A 25,768-nucleotide genomic window follows, 5' to 3' on the forward strand; every position below is an offset into this window, starting at 1 on the left:
GGGTAGAGCCCAGACCTTGGAGAGGAGGCCAGTTCTCTTGGGACCAGATTTCTTAAAGTACCTGGCAGGAGCATTTGCCATGAGGGCTAAGAAGAGGAAGGGTTTTCATCTGCTCTTCAGTGATTGCTTTTGCTTATCTGCTGTTCAGAGACTTGAAAGGCCTCCACACGTCTTCTGTGGTGGAGGAGTAGCCTTAGAAGACTCAGGGAGACAGCCTTCGCCTTCGATCTTCTGAAGATTCTTACAGCTGTAGGGCTGCTTTTTATTTACCTAGACACAGAGCCGTAGCCCCGGGACTCTGGGCCCGCTGCATGCAAATTTCTCCCGGAGACCAGCTGTGCTGGGCTGTGCTGACTCAGGCCTCCTGCCTCCTCCTCACACTCATCTTCCCTGGAGCCCCAGGCCTGCGCCGAGGCCTCGGGGTGTGTTGGCAGTCACCACGAAGGCAGTCCTCATTCATCTGGAAGGTCTGCCCACTGAGTCTGTGGATCCTGAGCTCCACTCTAGGCGTGCAGAGAGTCCTGTGACGCATGAGCTAGTCCAGTTGGAGGAAAAGATCAGAGAGTGCCTCCAGGTCCAGCACAGAGTGGGGGTTGGCAGGAGGACCCTGTGTACCCACCTGGTGCTAGAGTAAGAGCAGAGAGCTTGGCTCGGGCATGTCATCTGGGGGAGGGGGTTGCTGAGGAAGTGAAGAGCAGAGGTTCTGTTCCCCAGGGTGGAGGTGGGGGTGAGGAGACGCAGGTCGCAGGTGGCGGCTCATTTGGAGAGGGCGTGCCCACAGGCCTTGCACGTGTTGAGGCTGAGTAAATTGCAGCCTAATTAATTTTGTCCCTGAGACTACCTGTAAAATGGGGAGTTCTCAGTGTGTAGCCGTGACTGGTCAGGGGCAGCAGGCCTGTAAAGTGGGGGGGTTCTCAGTATGTAGCCATGACCGGCCAGGGGCAACAGCCCTGTAAAGTGAGGGGTTCTCAGTGCGTAGCCGTGACCGGCCAGGGGCAGCAGCACATTTGACTGTCATTTTTCAGAGTTATGTTTCCATGTCTTTGCTTGATTATGTGACAGTTTTGAGAGATTAACAGCCCGCGACCTGAATTTGCTTTGCTGTCTGTAACTCAGGGTGCCTGTCCCGTGAAGCCTGTTGCACAGAGTGCATGGAGCGGGCTCCCTTCTGGCCTCAGTGCCCCGCGTGGTCACCTGCTCACTCTGCTTCCACGAGTCATACACTGGTTTCTGTTGAATTATTTTTTTCTCTTGGTTAACTATCCTGAAACGGTCAGGAGAAGGAAAGTCACTGTCTGCCTGTGAATTCAGAACCTCTGGGCCTGTGGAGCCCCAGTCGATTTTAAGAAGTTGATTGGTCTGCTCTGGATCAACTGCGCATCGTGACATGTGGGGGCTCTGGGCTCGGGGTGTCATTCGCCGTGTGATCAGCAGTGCTCTTCTGCCTCCAGATTCCAGTGGAGGATGCCCGAGCTGGAGAGGACGAAGAGGAAGACCCCACCTTCTGTGAGGTGTGTGGCAGGAGTGACCGGGAGGACCGGCTGCTCCTCTGTGATGGCTGTGACGCCGGGTAAGTGTGGGGCCCCTGCTGGCCCGTTCATGGTGGCACTCCTTACTGGAGCTTGAGAGGCAGATGGAGGCAGTGTCTACTGCCCTTCGTCCCTGACCTGTAGGAAGTCAGTCTGTGAACTGCTGAGCCAGCCTCTGAGACTGGATTTTAATTACCCCGTTAGAGGGAAGTCCCACAGGCCTGCTGCTGTTCCATGCTCATCCCCACAGGTGTGCACTGCTGTGCTCGGTGATGCAAGGGCCCCACACTCGGTGGTGCGCCCACCTCTCCCCAGTGCGCTGGCTTCATCACATCGTTATCAGCAGCCAGCAGGCACCACAGGCTCTTTTCACTGTTGCTGTTCAGACCCTCCACCTGTTCCCTCCCCAAAGTATTCCCAGCTCCTCACAGAGACGCACATGATACATCAAGACAAAAAGAAGAAAGGCGAGGTCACAGGAGAAATCGGGGATATGGGGCTGGCCCGCAGGCCTTCTGTGAGGCCTGGCTCCGGTGGGAGGAGGGGCCTGTGACTGTGTCCGCCAACGCTTATCTCCCTCGGACCTGCTTCCCAGCCACACTGCCGGTGACCCCTGCGTCCAGCAGTCCCTGGGAGCCTGGTATTGTCATCCCACAGTGACTGCTTTGTCTCCTGATTTCGGTTAGGCCCTCTTCCATGAGCCCATCTCAGGAGTTTTTCTGCTGTAAAACTGTGGTGAGAGGATTGTGGAAACCGTCCCCTTGGGACATGCACCCCAACAGGTAGTGAAGGAATCCAGTGAGGCTGGTAGATCTGAAACTTTCTCTTGGCAAAAACTAGCAGTTCTGAGGGCTGGGCTGTGAGGTAGCAAGAGGCAGGAAGGCGTGAGCCCCGGTGTCTGGGTGCCGGCCATGGGGGACGGGTGCCCGTGGAAGCACAAGTCTGCTCCACTACAGACGGTCCCCGCCTTGGCTTGGCCCCCTGACCAGGGCCTGCTCGCCTGTGACCTGCACTGTGGGTCACTGGCTCACTCCCCTGGCTGTGTGTTTGCGATTGGCATTTATCTTCCTAACACCCTGTTTCATCCGTCCGCCCTCCCCAGAGCCTGTGGCAAGGAATCCTGACCTCTTGCTCTGGATTTCAGGGGCCTTAGCAGCATCTCCCACCTTCTGTTCTTGCCCCAACCCTCTAGGCTCACACATTCCTTGTTCTCCCTCTTTTCTCACAGTCTTAGTTTGCACCCACATTTTGTGAATGCTCAACCTTGGCGATCTTGGCCTCTTAGGATTCCTACAGGTTTCCATGTCTACTCTTGCCCCCTTAGCACGTTGTCGCTGTGAGTCTGGAGGACAGGAGTGGTGCCTTGGGGGTCCCCAGCCCTGTGAGTCCAGTGCTCTGTTGCTTGCCGTTGCTGTGCTTCGTGACTGAGAGTAGGAGGCTAAGTATGGTCTCATGGGGACACAGGGCTGAGAGGACACGGGGCTTAGCACTCAGAACACTGCTCACACACAAAATGCATCCTTCCGTGTTGTGGCCACTCTGGACATGCGAAGGAAGAGCCTGGAACAGCTGGACGCTGCAGGAGAGGCCACACGTGGTGGGAAGGAGAGACCTGGTCCCCACCCCTGCGTGGCCCTCATTGTTGGCCCTGCCTTTGCACCCCCCGTTCCCATGAACTTGTGTGCCTTCTGGTGGCTCTGGGGCAGCCTGTGGGCCAGGGTGAGGCTGTTGGAGCTTTCACTCAAAAAGCCTAGTTTTTTCCTTATGCTTTTAAATCAAGCCTACAATTCTTACTTCTGTTAATTCTTGACATCCAGGTCTGTTTTTAATTCTGTTAACTTTTTTTTTTTTTACAAGATTTTATTTTTCCTATTTCTCCCCAAACCCCCCTGGTACATAGCTGTATATTTTTAGTTGTGGGTCCTTCTAGTTGTGGCCTCAGTGTGGCCTGATGAGTGGTGCCATGTCCACGCCCAGGATCCAAACCGGTGAAACCCTGGGCCACCGAAGCAGAGCGCACGAACTTAACCACTCAGCCACAGGGCCGGCCCCTAATTCTATTAACTTTTAACAGTGACTCTTGAGGACTTTTACAGCTTCATTAAATATTTTTTGCTGTTGTAAAATACATTTATAAATACATTGACTTTTTTTATGTGCTTGAATTATTTAACAGATGAAACAAGTACATAAAAATCCTGATGGATCTAAAACATTAAAACTGATAAATATAGTGATTCTTAGACTTCTGAACATCCTCACACTCTTAATATTTGCAGTCTGCTAAATTTTCTTACAGTTGTCTTTCAACTTAAAAATCACAAGTCTAAAATTACTTCATTGACTCATTTTAAAATGGAATCACAAGGCTATCTGAAGACCCATAAATATGCCAGATTCTTTCACTGTTACATGAATAAAATACAGATTATTTCTTTCCTTCTTTTTTTTTTTTTTTTTGAGGAAAATTAGCCCTGAGCTAACTACTGCCAGTCCTCCTCTTTTTTGCTGAGGAGGCCTGGCCCTGAGCTAACATCTGTGCCCATCTTCCTCTACTTTATATGTGGGACGCCTACCACAGCATGGTGTTCCAAGTGGTGCCATGTCCGCATCCGGGATCCGAACTGGCCAACCCCGGGCCGCTGAGAATCGGAACGTGCAAACTTAAGCACTGCGCCACCAGGCCAGCCCAGATTATTTCTGACTTTTTAAAAGTTTAGAATCTAGTTTAAAGATATGTATTCACTAGGGAGATAGTTCAGGACCTCACCATGCCATACAGCTGTGGCTGTCCCCGTTGCGTAGGAGGTTGGTTCCGGGCCGGCTGGGCCCCGGCAGAGTGGGGTGCTCTGCATGAGCACTGTGAGCCCTGTCCTGGTGACCAGTCTCGCGCTCCCCCACATTTGAGTCCACAGCCAGTCTCCTTCTGGAGTGACCTACAGTGGACACAGACTGGCCGGGCTGGGTGCCTGTCACGTGCACTGGTGGCCTCTGCTGGAAGCCCTGAAGCTTGGTGTGGGAACGTCGGTTGAACTATGTTGGGTCCTTGGAGTGCTTTGTAAGAAGCAACTGCTCAGTTCTTGACTTTGTTCCTGAGACCACGTAGGGAGGACCTTCTCAGGCTGGAATCTACTTCGGGTTCTGGCACGCTCCCCAGTATTTGCGCTGGCCTAGGCTTCCTGGCTTGTGTTCCAGGAGGAGTCGCCTCTCCCCACATCCATTCCCCCTGGTTCTGCTGAGGTCCCAGCAAGGAGTTCATGGGGGCAGGGTCCCCTCTGTGTCTTGGGATCGTCAGGCCTTTCAGCACCGAATGTAGTCCATGGTTATTAAGCTGGATTGAACTGGGACTCGAGTGTAGTCCGTGGTTATTAAGCTGGATTGAACTGGGGCTCAAGTGTCGTCCGTGGTTATTAAGCTGGATTGAACTGGGGCTCGAGTGTAGTCCGTGGTTATTAAGCTGGATTGAACTGGGGCTCGAGTGTAGTCCGTGGTTATTAAGCTGGATTGAACTGGGGCTCGAGTGTAGTGCGTGGTTATTAAACTGGATTGAACTGGGGCTCAAGTGTAGTCCATGGTTATTAAGCTGGATTGAACTGGGGCTGGGGTCTTCAGGGGGTTTAGCGTGGTGTCCACGTTGGGTTTTGCCTGGCTCAGGGCTCTCTGCAGTCTTGGGATGAAGTTTGGAGAATCTGGCACAGACAGCCCATGCCCGCGGCGGCTCCTCTCAGACTTTGCTGGAGGACTGGTTAGAAGCCACTAGCAGATAACGCGCGTCAGGCCATTCCTACTTCCCTGCAGCAAACATCTTTCTCCCTCATTAGCTCCCTAGACTGGGTGGTGAAGTGTGGGTGCCAGTGCTTGACACTGCTGGGCGCCCTGAGTGCTGGTGGGCCAGGGAGGAGGGGAGCTTATCAGAGACCACTGCCCAGGGGATGGTGGGCGCACAGCACCTGCCCCAATCGGAAGTTACAGAGCCACCCTGGGCCGCACTCCCGCTTTCTTAGCTCAATCCCTTGGTGTGGTATGGCTCCTGTGGAGAGTCTGCAGGCCGTGAGGACCCCCTTCAGAGGGCAGAGATGCCCAAAGCTTGCAGTGGCAGACTGTCCACCTGGACTGCCAGTGGGAAGGACTACGGGAAAGGTAGAGAGAAGGGTCTCAAGTTCGAAGTGCACAGACCTCTGAGCAGGCCGGTGGGCACCGCCGTGTCCTCTGGGTGGGATGTTGGAGTCGGCTTGGGGGAAGCCTGCGGGACTGGCAGGTCGCAGTCTGGCAAAGGCTCTTCCTGGCTGCTGTCATCGCGTTCTTGCTGTCCTCACTGGCTTTCCTCTCACTGGGATAGGGAGCCCTGTGTCCCCCCAAACTCTTCCAGGGATCCCAGTACATAGATCAGGGCCCCACCTTCATGACCTTGTTGAACCTCCTAATCGCCCTCCTCAAAGGCCCTGTCTGCACATGCAGTCACTTTGGGCTTTAGGGCTTCAGCATATGGCTTTGAGGGGACACAGTTCAGTCCACGGCAGGGCACAGTGCAGCCTTGGGCGCATTTGAAGGTCTGCTTTGTGGCTCTTGGGTTGCGACAGTGAGGCAGGGGACGCTTGTTTGACTGGCACCGTCTCTACCTGTAGGTACCACATGGAGTGTTTGGACCCCCCTCTCCAGGAGGTGCCAGTGGACGAGTGGTTCTGTCTGGAGTGTGCTGCCCCTGGAGCTGCCCCTGCCGCCGGTATGCCCTGCCTCCCTCTCAGGCAGAGCGCCCCGAGGAGGCCGGGGTGGGCCTTATTGTCTCATGGGGAGAACTTCTAGGGCTTTCCGTCAGGGGGATGGCTTTTTGTTGCGCTGCTGGGTGGGAGCTGGAGGAGCACAACTGATCCCAGCTGCGTTTTGGTTCAGCTGGTTCAGGGCTTCCCGCCCTGAAGGTCTGGAGGCCCAGGCTCCAGGGAGACCCTCTGCGTCCTGTCACTCAGAGGGCATGCACATCAGCCCCAGACTTTTTTCTTCCAAGATGCGGGTCCTGTGAGTGAGGAGGAGGTCTCCTTGCTCTTGGCCGATGTGGTGCCCACCACCAGCCGACTTCGGCCTCGAGCAGGGAGGACCCGGGCCATCGCCAGGACACGGCAGAGTGAGAGAGTCCGAGCGACCGTGAACCGGAACCGGATCTCCACCGCCAGGAGGATCCAGGTAGGTGTGCGTGACACTATGGCCGCCCACAGGTACTGCAGGCCGCTCCTGGCTTGGCCCTTCTGGTGGCTGCACCCTGTCCTGCTGCGCCTCAGCTGCCTGATTGCTGGGCAGTGGGTGCATAGGAGGGCGTTGTCAGCAGTGCCGGGTAGTCAGGCCTGACCTGTGGTGGAGGGGCCAAGGCATGGTTGGTGACTGGGTCCCTCTATGTCCCATTTGAGCTCCCTCAGTCTCCCTCCAGGTCTGCGCACCGTACCTGGGAGTGACCTAGTGCTGCTGCTCCTATGGCTCACTGTTAGATGCACACTCCTGTGTGTTTCCTGCAGGCGGCTGTGCAGTGAGGGGCAACGGGCATTGCTTTTCTACAGTCTGGGTGTTAGTCCATGGGAAGCCTGACACAGAACTGAGAATGGGTTGAGAAGACCGTGGGGACTCAGGCCCTGGTACCCCCATCACAGACACCCTCCCACCACCTGGGTTCCCAAAGCAGACGCTTCTGCCCCGCATCCCCCTCGTCCTTGGGTTACTGTTTCCTCCCGTCCCTTGAATGGACTCCTCTCTGCTCCAGCCACCCACCCCACCCCCACCCCCTCGGCTGTGCCGTGTACGCCTCTGCTCCGCACCCGGCGGCCTGGGCCTGGCAGCTCCCTCCACTCGCGCCTGGGGCTCTGCTTGCTCCTCCTCGTGGCTTGCCGGCCCTGCTCATCCTCCATTGTCACCCTGAACTCTCTTCTCCAGAGGTCTTCCCAGACCCCCTTCCCCCTTGCCCATCTTCAGGGCCTGAGCTGCCCTTGGGAAGCACTTGGCACTTTGTCTGCTGGAAGCGAGAGTGCGGTGCCAGCCTGGCCTGCTGCTGCCAGGCCGAGGGCCGCCAGCTTCTGGGGTTGGCTTGGCGGGGAGCTGAGGGCTCCCTCAAGGGGTCTGAGGTGGTGCCGGCCTCCGCAGTAGCCCTGCCTGGGGTCCTCCCTGTGGAAAGGGCGGGGTACGAGAAGCCACCCCACTGACCAGTGCTGCCCCCTGCTGTGTAGCACGTCCCAAGGTACCTCATGTCTTCCCTGCTTGACGAGACCATCGAAACCGTCGCTGCGGGTCTGAGCACTGCCGTGTATCAGCACCCCCTGACTCCTCGAGCCCCCGCCAAACGGAGAAGGAAAAGAGGTACGTCTGGGCACAGTGGCCTGGGCTGTGTCCCTGACAGCGGCAGGCCAGGTGCTCATCCCCACCAACAGCTGCGCCAGAGTGCAGCTAGTGGTCGGCTCCAGTTCTGCAGCCTCATTTTCTCAGGGAGCCGAAAATCCCACGCAGAAGCCCCTCACGGCCAGGCAGATCTGGTCTGGTTTATCCCTGTAAATACCCCCAGGGCAGTGTTGTCTGTGCAGCAGCACCCTCTGCCTGTGTGTCAGGGTGACACTGGCCTCCCTGAATCGTGAGGACTGTTCTGGAGGACTTGGTGGAACAATTGCCGGGTTTCTTTTCCTAACGTGACGAAGCGCCCGTGTTGCCCGGGCCGAGCTCGTCCCTGTGGGCATGGTTGAAGTGGTGACTCAGAGTCCTTGCTGGTACAGTTACTCAGGTTTCCTAGTGCTGTTCTGTGTTAGTCTCGGCGACTGCGTCCCTGGAAGTTCTGTTCTTCCCTGGGAACGAATAGGTGTCTAGGGAGGATGCATCTTGTTCCTCATCACGCCTTCATCCCACTTTCACACTGCTGGCCACTTCTAGCTCCGGTTCCAGCTGTCTGCCTTAGTTGGCTTTCTGTTCTGAGGAGGAGCTTTCCCTCTCCCCTCGGTTGTTCACTGAAATCAGCATGGACTCATGGATTCCTGTTTTATTCAGTGGGTTACAATCTCTGCTCTTTTAAAAACCACCTGTATTGAGTTGTGTACATGTACAGTACAATGAGTGTGTACACGTGCAGTACAATGAGTGTGTACCTGCAGTACAGTGTGTGTACACGTGCAGTACAATGAGTGTGTACCTACAGTACAGTGTGTGTACACATACAGTACAATGAGTGTGTACACGTGCAGTACAATGAGTGTGTACCTGCAGTACAGTGTGTGTACACGTGCAGTGCAATGAGTGTGTACGTACAGTGCAGTGTGTGTACACGTGCAGTACAATGAGTGTGTACACGTGCAGTACAATGAGTGTGTACACGTGGAGTGCAATGAGTGTGTACCTGCAGTACAGTGTGTGTACACGTGCAGTACAGTGTGTGTACACGTGCAGTACAATGAGTGTGTACCTACAGTACAGTGTGTGTACACATACAGTACAATGAGTGTGTACACGTGCAGTGCAATGAGTGTGTACCTACAGTACAGTGTGTGTACACGTGCAGTACAGTGTGTGTACACGTGGAGTACAATGAGTGTGTACCTACAGTACAGTGTGTGTACACATACAGTACAATGAGTGTGTACACGTGCAGTGCAATGAGTGTGTACCTACAGTACAGTGTGTGTACACGTGCAGTACAATGAGTGTGTACCTACAGTACAGTGTGTGTACACATACAGTACAATGAGTGTGTACACGTGCAGTGCAATGAGTGTGTACCTACAGTACAGTGTGTGTACACGTGCAGTACAATGAGTGTGTACACGTGCAGTACAATGAGTGTGTACACGTGCAGTACAATGAGTGTGTACCTACAGTACAGTGTGTGTACACGTGGAGTGCAATGAGTGTGTACACGTGGAGTGCAATGAGTGTGTACCTACAGTACAGTGTGTGTACACGTGGAGTGCAATGAGTGTGTACCTACAGTACAGTGTGTGTACACGTGGAGTGCAATGAGTGTGTACCTACAGTACAGTGTGTGTACACGTGGAGTGCAATGAGTGTGTACCTACAGTACAGTGTGTGTACACGTAAAGTACAATGAGTGTGTACCTACAGTACAGTGTGTGTACACGTGCAGTACAATGAGTGTGTACACGTGGAGTGCAATGAGTGTGTACCTACAGTACAGTGTGTGTACACGTGCAGTACAATGAGTGTGTACACGTGCAGTACAATGAGTGTGTACCTACAGTACAGTGTGTGTACACGTGCAGTACAATGAGTGTGTACACGTGCAGTACAATGAGTGTGTACCTACAGTACAGTGTGTGTACACGTGCAGTACAATGAGTGTGTACACGTGCAGTACAATGAGTGTGTACACGTGGAGTGCAATGAGTGCCTCCACTGCACATGGCCCGTCCTTCTAGCCTGCGCCTCTGCCACCAGGCGGCCCTGTGTCCTTTCTATCCCTGTCTGTCCATTAGTTCTGCCTGTTCTCAAACTTGAGGTAACAAGACATTAGAAGTTCCTGAGTGTGTGCTCTGGTTCGTCGCTCAGCACAAGGATTCTGGAGTCAGTGTAGCTGTGTGTGTCTGTGGTTAACTTCTGTTTGTCATTGAGGAACATCCCATGGCCTGAATACACTAGTCTGTTTCCCCAGCCGCTTGTGCTGGGCATCTGGGTTGTGTTCTGTGTGGCTCTGTGAGAGTGAAGATGCTGTGCGTGTCCTGCTGCGAGTCTTTTTGCAGGCAGGTGTTCTGTTTCTCCTGGGGAGCAGAGAGGAGTAGACTGCTTGGATCGTTGGGTGAATGTGTGTTTGAGGTCATGTGCCGACTTCTGCTCCCCTGAGTAACATCAGAGCTGTAGCTGCACCACATTCTCGCCAGTGCTGGGGAGAATCAAGCGTGTGTCTTCCCCACACCCGCAGGCACAGAGCGGTCTCGTGGTTGCGGGTCTGTTCGACAGGTCCTGCCGGTGTTTCCCCCCCGTAGGTGCTGTGACAGCTTTGTTGCTTCTGTATGTGCTGCAAGTTAGCCGGGCCCTCTTCATGTGGCTCCCGTGGGCCCCTGCGGGGAGCTCTTGCCTTCCCAGTGAGAGCTGGAACTTAGAGACCAGGTCTGAGCTCGTTGATGCTCCCCTGCCGGTGGCTGACATTGTTCTAGCCCTTTTTAGTGGCTACAACTAAGAAATATGTCGTAAGGTCCTACCAATTCCTGAGTTAAAATTCAGGCTTAGAGGGGTTTTGTGTCTTGTATCTCACATCTGTGTCTTCTTTTTCTCATGTCAGAAATCCCAGCTCTCAGTCCTAACACTGTGATTACTTGTCTGCGTCATCCCATTGCACAGAGAACAGTCTCGGAACAGAAACCTCGAGTTGCTAGCAGTGCGGTTGTTAGAGGCGGGGGTGGAGGTGTTTCCCCCTCGTCCCTAATGTGGATCCCACTGAGGGCGTAACATGCAGAGTCCAGGTCACTTGGTTAGGCCACATTGGCTTTATTCTGCTTGAGGTTTTTTTTTTTTGCTTTGCTAGTGAATTTTTTATACTTTCTTCAGATTTAGGTCAAACCTGTGGAAGTGTGGGAAGAAATGAATAGTGAGCCCACTTAACTACCCGTCACCTGGCTTCAGCCCTCCTGGCCACTTCTGCCTCGTCTCTGCCCCCGCTTCCTCCTCCCGTATCATTTTGAAGTAGATGCTTCACATCCACTGTCAGTATTCACAGTGTGTCTAAAGGAGGGAATCTTTCTTCTTAACCACAGTACTGTGGTTATGCCTGAGAAAACCAACAGTAATTTGTTGACATCATGAAATAGCCAGTCAATGTTGAAAGTTCTAATTGTGTCATAAATGTGATAGAATTTTAGAAACTATTTTTTTTAAATCGAGAGCCAGACAAGATCCATGTTGCATTGGTGGTTGTTGAGCCTGTGTCTGTGTCCTCTTGGTTGTGGAGGAGGTCAGGCCTTCTGTCCTGGAGCATCCCTCACGGTCTGATTTTGCCCACTGCACCATGGGCAGCCAGCAGCTGTCCTTGGCTGTCCACAGGTTCAAGTGGGTGCTTGTTTGCTTTGGTGTCTGCCAGGGGCAGGGGACAGGGGGGATGTTGTCAGTGCTCAGGGCTCAGATTGGGACCTTACTGAGGAAGGTCAGGAGAGCCTGACCCTGCGCTAGCTGCTTCCCAGTGCTGCGGTGCTTCTGCACAAAGCCACCTGACTGATGCCTTCGCCTGTTCCTCTTATCGACTGCTTCTCAGGACCATGGGGTTGCTTAGCAGCATCCTTCAGTGGACATCAGTTAGGGTTTTTAGCATCATTATGAACTCAGGGATTTAGATGTATTTGATGTATCTTAATAGCATACATCACAAGGCCAACCCCTCTGTCTGCCTTGGGTTCCTCTTCCATGCGGGGCTTCCCGTGGATTTGCAGGGGGTGTTGGAGCATCATAGGATGCCTGTGGCCGCCCAGGGCTGGTTCCCACTGAGCCCAGAGCAGCACCCCCTGGGATGACTGACGGGCAGGGCAGACTCTGGCCATTCTGCAGTTTCCTTTTTAGGAAATGTCCAGTGAAATCATTTGTTTTCAGGCCTCTTGGGCGAGTTCTCTGTGGTTAGACCACCAACTGGGTCCAATGCATACTCATCCTTTCATTTTACTCTTGATTGTCACAGTTTGTTCTAATTTAATTTTGTTTCATAATTATTTGAAATATTTACCGGTTCTAAAAGTCAGATCTACAAATCAAAGTAGATTCCAAAGTCCTCGCTCCATGCTGCCCTCCCTCTCTCTCCTCCATGGAGGTGTTATTTTTTAAATTATGGTTTACTTTTCCATTTAAAAACCCCGAGCCAGGGAAAAGGGGGGGAGGGGGGAGGGCACAAAGGGGGAAGAGGTGTATCCACAACATGACTAACAATAATGTACAACTGAAAGCTCACAAGGTTGTAACCTATCATAACATTAATAAAAAAAAATTGGAAACAAATTAAATATCCGAATAGGAATCAAACCAAAAAAAAAAAAAACCCCGAGCCAGTGTGTATGGTTGTCCGTGTGCTGGTCCTGGTGGTGTGGGGCACCTCCTGGAGGGGATGCCTGGGGCAGGGGCTGTGCACAGTGAGCACAGACTGTCTGTCCTCTTTGTAGGAAGACGGAGGAAAGCGTCAGGAAGGAAGAAGACCCCATCCAAATCATCCGTGACGGGCAAGAGGAGCTCCGGGACAAGATCTAAGAAACGCCAGGGCCGCGTGAGGAGGAGGACGGGGAAGAAGAGAAAGGTAGTCTGGTGGCGATGTCCACGTTCTGCCCTTGACCCCTTTGTGTGGTTAGGTGGGGGAGGGGGGTCACAGAAGCAGCCTCTCCTCTGTGTTTGCTTAGAGACTCACTGATGAGAACGAACACTTCTACAGCCCAGATTGGATACAGGATGTTTCCCAGGACCCTTTGGAGGCAGACATCCTCAGGGGTTGTGTGTGACTCCCAGAACCCCCAGGGGTCCTGTGGGCACAGAGGGGCAGGCAGGCCAGAGGGTGCAGAGTGGGCGGGGCTGTGGCTGCCAGCTTGTCAGGGAGGCAAGAGGACTGGACCCGGAGTACAGGAGCCATGTGGGGGCTCAGAGAGGTGCCGCCACCGGGTCCTCTGGGGTGGAGCACCTCCCCTGGAGTCTACAGCTGGCTGTTCAGGCAGAGCCAACTTGTCCTGGCTGAGGTGACTCAAGCGGGATGTGTGTGGACACTGTCCACTTCAGGCCGTTCCCCCTCCTGAGAGTCCCCCGTCACTGGGCTCTCAGAGTGCCGCTCTGTCGTGCCTGAGCAGCCTGCGTCATGCAGCCCTTTTCTGAAGGGCCTGTTCTCACTCCAGCTGCTGGACTGGACATTTGGAGCATTTTGATACGTAAAGTAGAAGAAGCTGTTCAGGTGTTTGCTGCATCTTTATGTGAATTTATACTCAGGGGCGTAGCTATTGCCTAATTAAATTCGTATGGTATGTTTATGTAAAACTCAGTTTAGTAAGTGGTGTATGTGAACACATGGTCTCGGTGTTCATTCAGACACAGGAGTAGGGGCCAGAGCTGTGAGCCATGTGGGCACTGGCAGGACGGGGCCTTGCCTTCTTGTTGCGGCCGGCTCCCACCCTGCACGCCCACCTGAGCCCTCGGGTTCCGGGACCATGCACAAGGTGCCGTGGGCTGTGGTGGGAGTGGCACTGTCCCCTCGCCATTCACTCCGCAGGTGGTTTTTAAAACAGGCTGTCAGTCAGACATCAGTTGGATGCTTTGTTTCCCTCCTTGTGAGTTTTTGCTCAAAACAAAGGACCCCCTGTTGACAGCACTCTGGGGAGGTTCTGCCCGTGGCTTTGTGGTGTGTGGGTCATGCTTGTCTCGGTGTTTGCTCGCTCTGTGGTTCAGTTAAATCTCAACGACGTCGTGATTAATACATGCAAGGCCCTTTGGCTTTGCGTTAGCATGTGCTCCACCTGGTGTTGGTGTTGCTAATTGATACTTGAAATGGTGTGTCTGAAACCCTTAGATTTCAGTCTTACTGATCACTTATTCTTTGTTACTTCGGTTCAGAATGAAATCACAGCTCGTTCTCGCATTGCACGGACGCTGGGCCTCCGGAGGCCAGTCCGCGGAGCCTGCATCCCATCCGTGTACAAGCCTGCAGACCCCTCTCTAGGGCTGATGCGTGCGGACATCGGAGCAGCCTCTCTCTCTTTGTTTGGAGACCCCTATGAGCTGGACCCTTTCGACAGGTGACTCCAGGGGGAGCAGTCCTTCAGGGGCACCATCTCAGAGTTGGGGAGCTAGGTGTCACCTCCCTCCTTTCTTAGTGTGGACATTGGGCACGGCACCCCCATGGGGAGCGTGGGTAAGCCTCTTACTCCACGTTTGTAAAACGAGGGTAATGATTCCTGCCTCAGAGTCGTCCTCAGATGGTGAGATGGTGTACAGAGGACTCTGCGTCCCCAGCCCCTAACCTAGAGAGGCCTGTTCACACATCTGCCCGCCATCCCTGCTCAGAGACTCGGGCAGCTGCCCACGCGAAGCTGCTGCCCAGGTCCTGTGTTCACTGTTGAGTCACGAATACTGCCATGTGGGGCAGTGCTTAGCCTGTCCATGCTAGGTGCTGTTGAGGGTGAGCTGGGGATGTCTCCCTGGGCGTCAGGATGTGGGGTCACATGTTCCCTTTGGCCTTTGTCCTCCCTGCAGCAATGAAGAGCTGTCTGCAGACCCAGCTTCCCCTCTGAGTGCCAAGAGGAGGATCCTCTCTCAGTCAGCTGTGCAGTCTCACCAGCCTGTGGCCAGGCCCATCTCCATGGGGCTCTCCAGGTCTGTCCTGGGAAGGATAGGACGGTGGGGACAGTGGTCCTGTGGTGGGGCCACAGGCCTGCAGGGACCAGCTGGGCTCCATGTTGGCCTGGCACCCTGCCACCCATGCTCCTGCGGCCTCTCTTTGTGGCCCCTCCCTTGGCTCTGATGAGGAAGTGCTGCAGCCAGTCCTGAGTTGAGGGTGCGGGGACAAAGTGGTGGCTACTGGGGGCGAGGAGGGGGTGCGGGGAGCCGCAGCTCCTCGGGGCTGCCTCTGCGTGCCCAGCTCAGCCACAGAGCCCACCAGCAGGGAGTCAAGGTGCTGTTCAGTGCGGCCGCACCTTGCCTGCATCTTTTCTTCTATTTGACTCCACAAAAAAAAAGAATTAGCCAAACCAACAAAATTAGAAGATGGCATTTATCCACCAATTCCTGCCTGTCAGTGACATTTGGGGCCAGAAGCCTCAGATAACGTCACCCCAAAACACTGCTGTCCTTCAGTTGGAGCTGCCAAGTGGGTCTCCCTTCTTCCTTCAGGGGGCCCAGCACACGGCCTCTTCTCAGCACAGCAGCCAGGACCTGGGGGCCCCGGGGAACAGTAGGGGCACCAGGGGTGCCTGACCAAGGGCCTGGGGCGTGGGGAGGCAGCAGTGGCCCACCCTGGGTCTGTGCCTGCAGGAGGAGTGTTCCTGCCGCGGTGCCCGAGCCAGAAGTGGACGAGGCCCCTGTCCCCGACCTGCTGGGGAGCATCCTGTCGGGCCAGAGCCTCCTCATGATGAACAGCGCCGACATTGTCATCCACCGGGACGGCTCCCTCAGTGCCAAGAGGGCAGGTGAGGCGACATCTGCTCCCGGCCGTCCCCTGTGCACCAGGAAGTAGAAACAATCGTGGGACTCAGAGGGTGCTTCTGAGTGCCAGTGGGAGAGCCGCCACACTAAACAGGCATCTTCCACTCACAGGAAATGTCAGCGAAGGGGGACAGTTTTCTCAGCTGTTTTTCTCCGTTAACTTTCCATCGCTTTCTGAGCAGAAGTACAGCTGATAGCCTAGATGGTGGTGGGGTTCCCAGCCAGCCCACAGACTCTCCTTAGCCATAGAGGAGCTGGCATGTGTTCTCAGAGCTCCAGAACCAGCCTCCATGGAGCCCCTCCCACAGAGCTGGGCCTTGGCAGGATTTCAGGGCTGGGGTGGGTCCAACGTGGAGGCAGGGCAGGACAGAGATGGACAAGGTGCTGTGAGCTCGGGCCACACCTTGTCACTGCCCCCCTGTGTCTGTGACTGGTGTGGGAACCTTCAGACCATCAGTGGTGTAACTGTAAAGCAGAAGAGAAAGCGTCTGCGACCCCTCAGCGAGCTGCAAGCCTGCCCGAGGGGGTGCCCCGGGCAGGAGAGGGTCCAGGTCAAGGTGCCAGTGGGAGGCATTGAGGATGCACAGCTTGAGAGGGTCATTTGGTAGAAGTTATCCGACTCTTGGAGCTCTTTAGGGAGAGTGTGGGGGCTGATGCCTTTTGCCTCTTTCCCTTTTAGCGCCCAGTCCTGTTCAGCGAAACTCAGTTGGTCTGTCCAGAGAGGGAGAAGGCCCCGGGTCTGGAGATTGCCTGCAGCCTGGGGCACCATGCTCAGGAAGGGGGCTACAGAGCCTGGGGCCACGCTGTCAGAGCAGGCCTGCCTCGGCCCCAGCCCCGGCCACCCACTCCTGTGTCCCTGCACTCACCTTGGGGGCAGCTGTGAGACTGGACTCCTCAGGGACCTCTCGGTCGGGTCAGGCTCAGAACTTGTCGAACGTCATCCGGCCTGGCTTAAAACAAAGTGACAGCCCCCGACTGAATGGTGAAGGGAAGCACGCTTTGCCTCTCAGATTTGTGTCCTCTAAGGTCTCAGATCACAGCTCTGACTCGCCATCTCAGAGTGCTGTGCTAGGACAGGCCCCCAAACCAGCTCCCAGGAGAACTGACATCTCTGAGCTACCCAGGATCCCAAAGATAAGGAGAGACAACAGCGGCAGCAGGCAGGCAGACGCGGTCCCCACCGGGCAGTGCGTCGAGATCCCCAGCTCCTGCATAAGCCGACTCACTGGCAGGGAGGGCCCTGGGCAGCCTGGTCGTGGTGCCCGGGCAGAGGGCGAGCCCAGCAGCAGGGGCCCACAGGAGCCCAGCACGCACTCGGGGGGCGGCCCCCAGTCCCCGGCCCCACTGGGATCCTCGAGGGGCAAGGGTGTCGGCTCAACCTTTGAGAGCTTCAGGATCAACATTCCTGGGAACACTGCCCCTTCCAGCAGACTCTCCAACCCTGGCTTCTGTAACACCTTCCGGCCTGTCGACAACAAGGTGCAGAGGAAGGAGAACCCCTCGCCCCTCTTCTCCATCAGGAAGGCGAAGCAGCTCAAGAGCGAGATCTACGACCCCTTTGACCCTACGGGCTCTGATTCCAGTTCTATTGGCAGCAGCCCTGAGCATCTCGGCACTGGCCTCTTGCCCTCTGAGATCACGCGCACCATCTCCATCGACAGCCCGAAGGACCCACCGTTGCAGACTGTGCGCTGCGTCACCTCCTACACGGTGGAAACCACCTTTGGACCGGAGCCCGAGCCTTCTCGGGGGCCTTCCTCCAGCCTGCTCAAGCTCCGGAGTGAGGGGACCACCAAGGGGGCCTCCAACACAGAGCGCGAGGGGCTGGGCAAAGAGGAGCCTGCTGAGGGCCAAGCCTCAGTCCCCCGGGTCCCAAGACCATCCCCGCCAGAGCCCTGGGAGGATGAGGACCCGCCACCCCGCAGCACCTTCTTTGACTCCGAGGAGCGGACAGTGACCTGTGTGTCAGTGGTGGAGCCAGACGCCCCACCGAGCCCAGATGCCCCGCAGACAACCACCCATAGGATCGTGGAGCTGCGGTCCCTCTCCCGCTCCCGCTCCACATCAAGCTCCCGTGGCCGGAAGAAAGCCAAGAGGAAGCGAGCCACTACCAGGGAGCACAGGAGGGCCCACTCAGGCACTCGCTCCGGCTCCCACTCTGGGGACAGGAGCTCACAGTCAGTGTCGCCACCAGTGGGTGAGGACCACGCCAAGAGGCACAGGCCCAAGGCCAGGAGCCGGAGGTCTTCCAGCGACTGCTCCAGCAGCCACGAGCGAGCCAAGCGGAAGAAGGCCAAGGACAAGAGTGGGGAGAGGAGAAGGGCCTCCTGGGGCCGAGGCCGGCACAGGTCCCGGTCCCGCTCGGGCAGCCCTGGCAGCTCCTCCCATGACCGCCGCGAGAGCAGGAGGAAGAAAAAGAGGGAGTCAGGCTCCAGGTCTTGGGGGAGGGAGTGCTCGCCCCCCAGCAGCCTGGAGAGAGCCCGGAGGCACCGGCACCCAAGGGAGAGGAGCCGCGAGCGGCCCCGAGACAGGCGGGGCTCCCGTGAGAGGAAGAAGCGCAAGTGCAGATCGCCAAGCGTGGAGCTCAGGTCCAGGGAGCGCCGGCGGCCTCGTTCCCGTGAGAAGCGGCCACGGCCCCGCTCCCGCTCCCCAGAGAGGAAGTTGGCCGTGAAGGAGGCTTCTCCACAGCCGCCTCCACAAGAGGAGGCAAGGCCAGACAGGGAGCCCCCGGCCAGGCTGCCAGCTTCAGCAGAAGCAGACACCTCTCCAGAAGAGGCTGAAGCTCACAAGGCCCCCCCAAAGGCCGCCCCTATGCTGGAGGTGCCATCTGAGTGTCCACCTGAGGACCTGGACTATGGCGACTCCGTCGAGGCAGGGCATGTCTTTGAGGACTTTTCTAGCGAGGCCATCTTCATGCAGCTGGATGACATGAGCTCCCCACCCTCGCCAGAGAGCACGGACTCCTCCCCAGAGCGAGACTTCCCACCCAACCCTGCTGTGCCCCCGGCCAGCCAGCAGCATGACACCAGCCTGGCCATGGCCGTCATCAGAAGGGAGGTGTCACTGATCCACGGTGAGGATGCTGTGCAGCCCCTGCCCCTGGCAGAGGGCCCCCAAGAGAAGCCCTTGCTCTGGCAGGATGCAGACGAGGCCGCTGCGGTACCCAGCGCCCTGGGAATCCAGGCCTTGGGCGGGGCACCTGTAGGGAAGGAGGAAGGCCCCTCTCAGACCCCCCTGCTGCGGGCTAAAGCCCTGGTGAAGAGGGTCACCTGGAACCTGCAGGAGGCAGAACGTGGTACCCCAGCGGAAGACCGAGGCCTGCGTGAGTAGGGTGCTCCCGCGGGCACTCCGGGCATGGGCCGGGGCGGCGCATGAGGACGGCATGGAGTGGCCGCCAGGGGGCCTTCTCTCTGTGCGCACATGTGCCTCCTGGGTCACGCTAGTGACACAGGCTGAGGGCAGGGAGGCGGCTGCAGCATGGCCTGTGGTCCTTGTTGCTGGGATGCTTTTCTGGAATTTTCCAGTCAGGAAGCAGCCTTCTGGCCCAGGGTGGCCACAGAGCACCCACCTCCCCTGTGTTGGCCCTCAGGGACGCCACTTCACAGGCCACAGAAGCCCCAGGAAGGGGTCTGGGAAACAGACGACGTGGGCCCCACAGCAGCCTTCCAGCAGGTGTCCTTCTCAGAGACCCCTCCCCCAGGCTGTGTGCTCCCAGGGCCTGGCTTCCCTGACACTCACCCCTCTCAGGTGGGTGCCCCCATCTCTGCCGGGCTCTGAATACTTCGGGGTGGGGTGGGGACACGTGCTGGACGCTGCCAGCGTCAGGGCTCTGTGCTCAGTGAGCTGCCCTCCTGCCCAGGTTCACTACTCCAACCTGCCTCCCGCCCCGGCTCTGCCCTCGGGTGTCCCACCCTATGCACCAGTCAGCCAGCCTGCAGTCCAGTTCATGCTGCAGGGGAGCCTTCCCCCTGCGGGCTGCAGGGTGGCACAGAGCCCAGCTCCAGTGCCCACCATCCTGACCACAGCCTCAGAGCCAGCTGGCCACGCGGCCAACAACGCAGAGGAGAACACGGCTGCTCCCAGGCCAGCCTTGGACAAGGCCAAGAACGAAGAGGTGAGTCCACCCACCTTCCCCCAGAGAGGCCGTGCCTCTGGGTAAGGGGCCCTCCCAGCCTCTGCCCTGGCCGAGCAGCCCCTCTGGTGGATGGTCACACACATGTCCTCGCTCCTAGTACATGAAGAAACTGCACATGCAGGAGCGGGCAGTGGAGGAGGTGAAGCTGGCCATCAAGCCCTTCTACCAGAAGAGGGAAGTGACGAAGGATGAGTACAAGGACATCCTTCGTAAGGCTGTGCAGAAGGTGAGCGTGGGTGGGTGGGCCCCACACACGTGTGCATCCGGCACCCTGGTTGGTTGTTATGAGGGGTGGGTCTGTGCTGTCTCTTGCTGACCTGGATTTTTAGGGTGTTTGTGAGCACTGAGGAAGGTGCTTCGGCCCAGGGTTGTCTGGCCAGGGCCAGGGCAGCATTGCCACGTCCTGGCCGCAGCTTCAGGCTAGTCCCTCGTCTCCCTGTAGCCACACTTTGGAGTCGCTCAGGAAGAGTAAGGATTGGCATTTTCCAGGGGTTAGAACAGCATCCTTCTTACTTGTTAAAATAAGCTAAATGACAGAAAATATTGAAGATACCTGCTCACAGGTAGGGAAGCAAGACCTGAGAGATGGATGGTTCTCAGGCCCAGGGTGGTAACCTCAAATCCATGATATGTTGGCCACACGTCTCTGCAAGGTGAGCAGAGCGGGCAGACATGCATCAGTTTCCCGAGTCCCCTGTCCCTCATGACGCGGGCCCCCAGAGCTTGGTCACTGAGTTTGGGCTGTGGAAGGACATCCAGGTAATTGTGCCTCTCCCCCTCCCCCAGATCTGCCACAGCAAGAGCGGGGAGATCAACCCTGTGAAGGTGGGCAACCTGGTCAGGGCCTACGTGGACAAGTACAGGCACATGCGCAGGCACCGGAGGCCCGAGGCTGGGGAGGAGCCGCCTGCCCAGGGCGCTGAGGGCTGAGGCCAGCCAAGGCCATGGGGCACACCCTGGGAGCTGGTGCCCCGTGATGGCAGTGGTGGCACTTCCCCAGATCCCCAGGCGGTTCTGTTGGAAGTGGCAGAAGTAGAAAAGTGGGGACATCTAGCGCTCCTGTTTTCAGGGTTCCTGTGATCACACGTGGTCTGTGCACCTGTCTTGCTCACAGCTTAAAACTGGACTTTTTTATATGTATATTATAGATTCACAGTTTCCATTGTGTTCTAATTTATCAAAAATGGATTCTCTTTAGAAACTTCTCCATTGACTCAGTACTTGAAAGGTGAAGCCTTTGGTGATCAGGAGGGGCTCCCGCTGCAGCCCTGTGTGTGCCTGTTTCTGATCTAGAAACTCCGTCAGTGCTTTGTTCCCTCCGTTCTGTAAACAATCGCTCATTGGCCCTCCACTCCACTGCCTCCCACCAGGCAGAGCATAGCGTTGGCGCATTTAAGGCCAGGGACAAGCCCTGGGCACGGCACGGAGTCAGCTGTCCCTGACTCCGGGATCCCCAGTGCCACCCTCCCAGAATTCCTGGCAGGAGCACGCGTCTGCTGTCCCAAGGGCATTTTGTATTCATCCAGTAGAGTTTCTTGGCTCTAAAGTGTGTGGCCTATTTCTTCATTGTGAAAGACAGAAGAAAACGGGTGCGCACAGGAGGCCTCAGTGTGTGTTTGGGGGGATGGTCGCCTCCCTTCCTGGGCCCGCAGATCCCGTGGGCTCCCGGGAAGTGGAGCAAGCCTTGCAGTCGGCAGTGCCCCCCAGAGCCCCAGCCCTGAGCCCACCCCTGGTCAGGACACCAGCACAGGTTTTCGGGTTTTCTTTATTGGATCAGGGTGGGGTCCGGGCCCCGGGCCTAGGCGGGCTGCTCCACCTCCATGAAGAAGTGGTCAAGGAAATGCTCGAGGTCGTTGTAGAGGCTGTTGGAGCTGGACAGGCAGAGGCCTAGGCTGCCGCTGTCCAGGGAGGACACGCCTTCACGCTGCACACCCTCCAGGTGCGCCCGGCACAGCCACGGCTCCAGCTGCGGGGAAGGTGGTATCAGCCAGGTGGGGGCTGTGGGCAGCCTCACCCACACGGGGCCCTGCACCTCACCTTCACCAGGACCAGGCTCTTCTCCTTGGGCCTCCTGGCTGACAGGTCTTGCCCAAAGGCCAGGTAGATGGTGTAGTGTGGGGAGCCCTGGCGCTGGCGAGCCCGGAACTCCACAAGCTCTGCAGACCAGGGGCTCTGTGAGCGGGGGTGGGGCCAAGTTGGGCGGCAGACCCAGGGCAGGTGCATCACTCACCTCGGAAGAAGGTGCTGAAGTCGAAGATGGGAGTGTCGCAGTTCCTGGGCAGCAGGCGGGCCGGGCTAGAGGGGCTGGCAGAGCCCAGGGGGCCTCCCACCTCCCAGAAGACCTTGCACTTGCCCAGGCGCCGGGCCCACAGCCCAGGCCCCCGGAGCTCCAGCTGCAGGCCAGGGGCCACGTGCTGCAGCAGCTTCTCTGTGTAGTGAAGCTGTTTCTGGTCGGGGAGCTCAGCAGGGCTGGGGAAGGCCACGCACTGGAGTTCTGTGGCCTCAACAGGTAGGCTGGGAGGCCCGTATAGGAACACACATCTTGGGCGACCCACCACCTCCTGCAGCACCGTTCGGCCCTTGTACATGATGGTCACGTCCAGGGTGCCCAGGCTGGGTTCTGTGTGCAGACTGAGCTGTGAGTAGCCAGGCCTGGCTGGGACCTGCTCACCTGCCACCGGGGGACAGGCACTGTGGGGCAGCGCAGTGCAGGGCTCTGCCTCTTGAGGGGGCTGCCAGGGTGCTGGGGCTAGGCCTGTGTCCAGGGAAGGGCTGTGTTGGCACCTGGTCCCCCAGTACCTCCCTCCTCCACATGTCCCCATGTTCCTCTCACCTGTCGTCTGGGCCTGGGGCTTTGGCAGGTACAGCTGCCCCGCAGGGAGCTCTGGGCCTGAAGAGGGTGACAGTGGAGACAGCTGTACTGGTCCAGCTGTGGCTGGCTCCATCTCTGCTGGACACCTCCCCCTCTCTCCAGGGACTTTGCTGTCCTGCCTGCCCCTCCCCTTGGCAGAGGACAGCCCCTCACCAGGAGCCTCTGGGGAGATTGGATCCACCCCCCATGTAGCTTCCAGCAGGTGGTCCTCCAGGCTGCTCTGCTGCAGAGCCTGGAGCAAGAGGTCCTCCACATCGTCAGCTGGGCCGGAAAGAGGGCTTGGGGCGCAGGGCTCAGGGTTTGGCCCAGCCAGCTGGTGCCTCCGCCTCTCACCAGCATCTCCTGCCAGGGCTGGCCTGAGGAACCCGCCCTGCAGGGGAAGGCAGTGCCAGCATAAGCAGCTCCCCAGCACCAACGAGGTGGCAGCCCCCACCCAGAGACAAGGAGGACACAGCAGCCTTACCGTCCTGGGGGGGACATCAAGGGCCTCATCCTTCCCCTGGTTAATGCCTGCATCTTCTGAGGGAGAGTTGGGACCTGAGACTCCAGAGTGGCACGCCAAGGTGTGAACCCCTGGGTGGACCCTCAAAGCTGGACCGCCCCGCCCCTCATTAGTCCCAATAGGCGGTATCAGCCTCCCTGTGATCCCCTGCCCTCCCCCAACAACCTGGCACTAGCCTCTCCCAGGCCAGTTTCTAAAACTAAATCGGACCAGTGGCTGCCCCCGACGGAACCAAGTTCCGACGCCTTTTGCGCGCGCTGAACGTCTGCCTCCCTGCCAGCAGCCCTCCCCCACATTCCTCACCTGCCCACCCCACCTCGGGGCTGAGCGCATACACCTTATGCGGGTCCGTGAGGTCCCCAGAGTTGTCTTGCAGCATCACGAAGCGCCGCGTGCTGCGCAATGCGCAGCGGAAGTTGGTTTTCCAGCCTGCGCGGAGGGCGCTCTCGGGGGTCTGAGGGTCACTTCCGCTGCTGCTGGGCGGCCACCTGCCGCGGGCTACGGCCCAGGCCTAGGGAGGAGATGGAGGGCATGGGCCTGGGGGAGCAGGTCGGGGGCCTGGGCCCGAGCTAGCCTTCACACCTGGGGCAGGGCTGGGGTCCCACCTTGAAGATGCGTGAGTCCGCCTCGCCCAGGTCCCTCCGCCCGAAGTGCTTCCAGGGGACGCGGAAGTGTGTGCGGGCCGCGTCCAGCCACTCCAGCCCCTCGTAGCGGCCGCTGCTGACCTCGCCCAAAAGCCAGTCTCCGAACAGCACGCGCGGGGCTACCCTGCGGGCGGAGCAGCCAGCGGGGTGGGCGCCGGTGGCAAGGTGCGCGGGGTCAGGCACCTAGGGAGCGTGGGCCAGGCTCTCACCTGTCGGGAGCCACGGCCATCGCTCGCTCTGCAAGGACTGGACTTGGAGAGATGGGGCGCGCCCTCCGCTGCGAGGAGGTGTGGTCGCGGGTGGCAGTCAAGTGTCACCACAGGTACTGTGGCCCAGTTGTTACAGGTGAGGGGGTCACAGGTGGTGGGGTCACACGTGTGGATTGAGGGCTTATGGCCACGACGTTGCCCAGGTGTGGGTTTCAGGGCAAAGGTGGCGATGAGTGTGACAACAGATGTGGCAGGCGCGCACACATGCGGTCACAGGTGTTAAGCCAGCGTCCAGGCCTGGCCGGGTGGTTTCAGGCTGGACCCTGCAGAGACACGACAGGAATGGTCGCGTGGAGGGCGGCGCGGAGCGCCGGGAAACCGAAACCATGTCGCAGGAAAACGAAACCTAAGCCGCGAGGCAGGGCGTCCGGGCGGCAGGCACCTCCGGGTCCCCGAGCCACCCGGCCCCTCACTCCCTCGTTTCTGACCCGGCTCCTGGCCTCCCGCTGGCCATGCGCCCCTCGCTCCGCCCCCGCCCGGTCACGGACTGGCTGCCCCTCGTGCTCCGCGTGGCGAGGGTCCCGAGTACCTGGGTGCCGGAGCCGCCGGGGCGGGAAGCTTCGTCTCGCCGGAGGAGCGAGAACGGCGCGCTTTTAAGGGGAGGGCGGGGATGGGGGCGGGCCGACGGTGGGGCGGGCCCACGGCGGGGCGGGCTGGGCCCGCTGGGCTCCAGGTGCAGCCGGGGAAGTCACGCGCTCCAACAGACAGTGGGGGCTGCTCGCGGCCTGTTCCCGGAGCCCCTGTGCAGGCTCTTGGTGGAGGCGGCAGGCCCCGTCTGGGGACAGCCCCCGAGGGGGTAGCGGAGGGGCGGCTGGAGTGGCCGGTCTCGCCGCCCTGCCAGGCTCAGCCCCTGCGGCATCCAGTTGCCCTTATCCCTCCAGGAGCGCCCCCTACACCAGGCGGACTGCGGACCCGGGCCACTAATGGGGGTGGGGGAGGCAGTGGGCCAAGCCGGGGACTCGGCCAACGTGAAAAACGAAACCAGGCTCCAAACAAAACCAAGCACTTATTTTCACGGAAAAGCGGGTAATGAGGGGCGAGGGACCAGCGGCAGCTGCAGCGCGTGGTTTCTTAACCGCGAGAATTGTTCGGACAAGAAGACTCAAATGCCCTCCAAAGTAAAACATTTGGAAAGGAATTTGTGATGCCTTTCATTAGGAAAAACACCAAGGACCACAAGGGACAGTGTGGTGGAGGTCAGCACGGAAGCCCTGCCTGATGCCGGCCTCTCCCTGAGGAAGCCGGCGGAGGGGGCCCTGTCCCCCACTCGGTGGCCCTGGTTCGCCACAGCCTCTGCCTGTGCACCAAATGGCCCTGCCACCCTGCAAGCACAGTCTGGGCGCCTGGGCCAGGTGCCTCTCTCTGCCCACTAGGTGTTTACCACCCCCAGCGGACCCCACTGGGTGTGACTCCCTGGAAGGTCCCCAGGACCATGCCCTCCATGAGTCTTCTTGAGGGTGACTCTCAGCCTCCTCCAGGCGAAGACTCTCCGTGTTGGGTAGGGAGGGAGAGTCTCCAGTGCGAGATGCCCCCCTCCTCGGGCCGTGGTTAGACCAGGAGAGGAACTTCCTCTCTGCCAGCTGGCACGCAGCGTGGGAAGCAAGGCGGGCGGGTGCAGCAGGTGGTTTATGGGAAGCCGTGCCAGTGCTACGACCCTGCCCGCCCCCTCCCCGACCCCACGGCCCCCACCGCC

The 25,768-nt window shown here is 58.1% G+C and overlaps 2 protein-coding genes across 18 annotated transcripts in view; one reads left to right on the forward strand and one right to left on the reverse strand.

The window, feature by feature from the left end:
* The window catches only part of PHRF1 (PHD and ring finger domains 1), a 33,152-nt gene extending 11,818 nt beyond the window's left edge, over positions 1-21,334 (forward strand). For 5 of the 6 annotated variants that reach the window (XM_070488455.1, XM_070488456.1, XM_044749657.2 and 2 more), the window contains 13 exons: positions 1,452-1,570; positions 6,155-6,252; positions 6,532-6,707; positions 7,736-7,865; positions 12,641-12,771; positions 14,067-14,248; positions 14,706-14,825; positions 15,483-15,637; positions 16,333-18,975; positions 19,243-19,400; positions 19,513-19,767; positions 19,886-20,014; positions 20,575-21,334. In XM_070488455.1, coding sequence (XP_070344556.1) covers positions 1,452-1,570; positions 6,155-6,252; positions 6,532-6,707; positions 7,736-7,865; positions 12,641-12,771; positions 14,067-14,248; positions 14,706-14,825; positions 15,483-15,637; positions 16,333-18,975; positions 19,243-19,400; positions 19,513-19,767; positions 19,886-20,014; positions 20,575-20,718 — 4,440 coding nt within the window. In that variant the 3' untranslated portion in view covers positions 20,719-21,334. The remainder of the gene's footprint in view (positions 1-1,451; positions 1,571-6,154; positions 6,253-6,531; positions 6,708-7,735; positions 7,866-12,640; positions 12,772-14,066; positions 14,249-14,705; positions 14,826-15,482; positions 15,638-16,332; positions 18,976-19,242; positions 19,401-19,512; positions 19,768-19,885; positions 20,015-20,574) is intronic. The other variant, XR_011495238.1, reaches the window with a different exon arrangement.
* Positions 21,335-21,535: 201 nt separating this feature from the next.
* On the reverse strand, positions 21,536-24,920 carry IRF7 (interferon regulatory factor 7). 12 transcript variants are annotated; one of them, XM_014831521.3, is made up of 10 exons: positions 24,605-24,920; positions 24,016-24,338; positions 23,768-23,930; positions 23,466-23,673; positions 23,124-23,179; positions 22,814-23,030; positions 22,622-22,678; positions 22,019-22,543; positions 21,826-21,944; positions 21,536-21,754 (listed from the first exon to the last, which is right to left on the reverse strand). In XM_014831521.3, the coding sequence occupies exons 2-10, from the start codon at positions 24,033-24,035 to the stop codon at positions 21,587-21,589; spliced, it is 1,533 nt and encodes a 510-aa protein (XP_014687007.2). In that variant the 5' UTR covers positions 24,036-24,338; positions 24,605-24,920; the 3' UTR covers positions 21,536-21,586. The 12 variants fall into 12 exon arrangements, with proteins under 12 accessions (XP_014687007.2, XP_070344567.1, XP_070344563.1 ...); XM_070488466.1 differs by having other exon boundaries at positions 22,019-22,408; positions 24,605-24,734; XM_070488462.1 differs by having other exon boundaries at positions 22,019-22,459; positions 24,605-24,734.
* Between the last annotated feature and the right edge of the window lie 848 nt (positions 24,921-25,768).

This window comes from Equus asinus, chromosome 17 (assembly GCF_041296235.1).
Source record: "Equus asinus isolate D_3611 breed Donkey chromosome 17, EquAss-T2T_v2, whole genome shotgun sequence".
In the NCBI taxonomy this organism is placed as follows: Eukaryota; Metazoa; Chordata; class Mammalia; order Perissodactyla; family Equidae; genus Equus; species Equus asinus.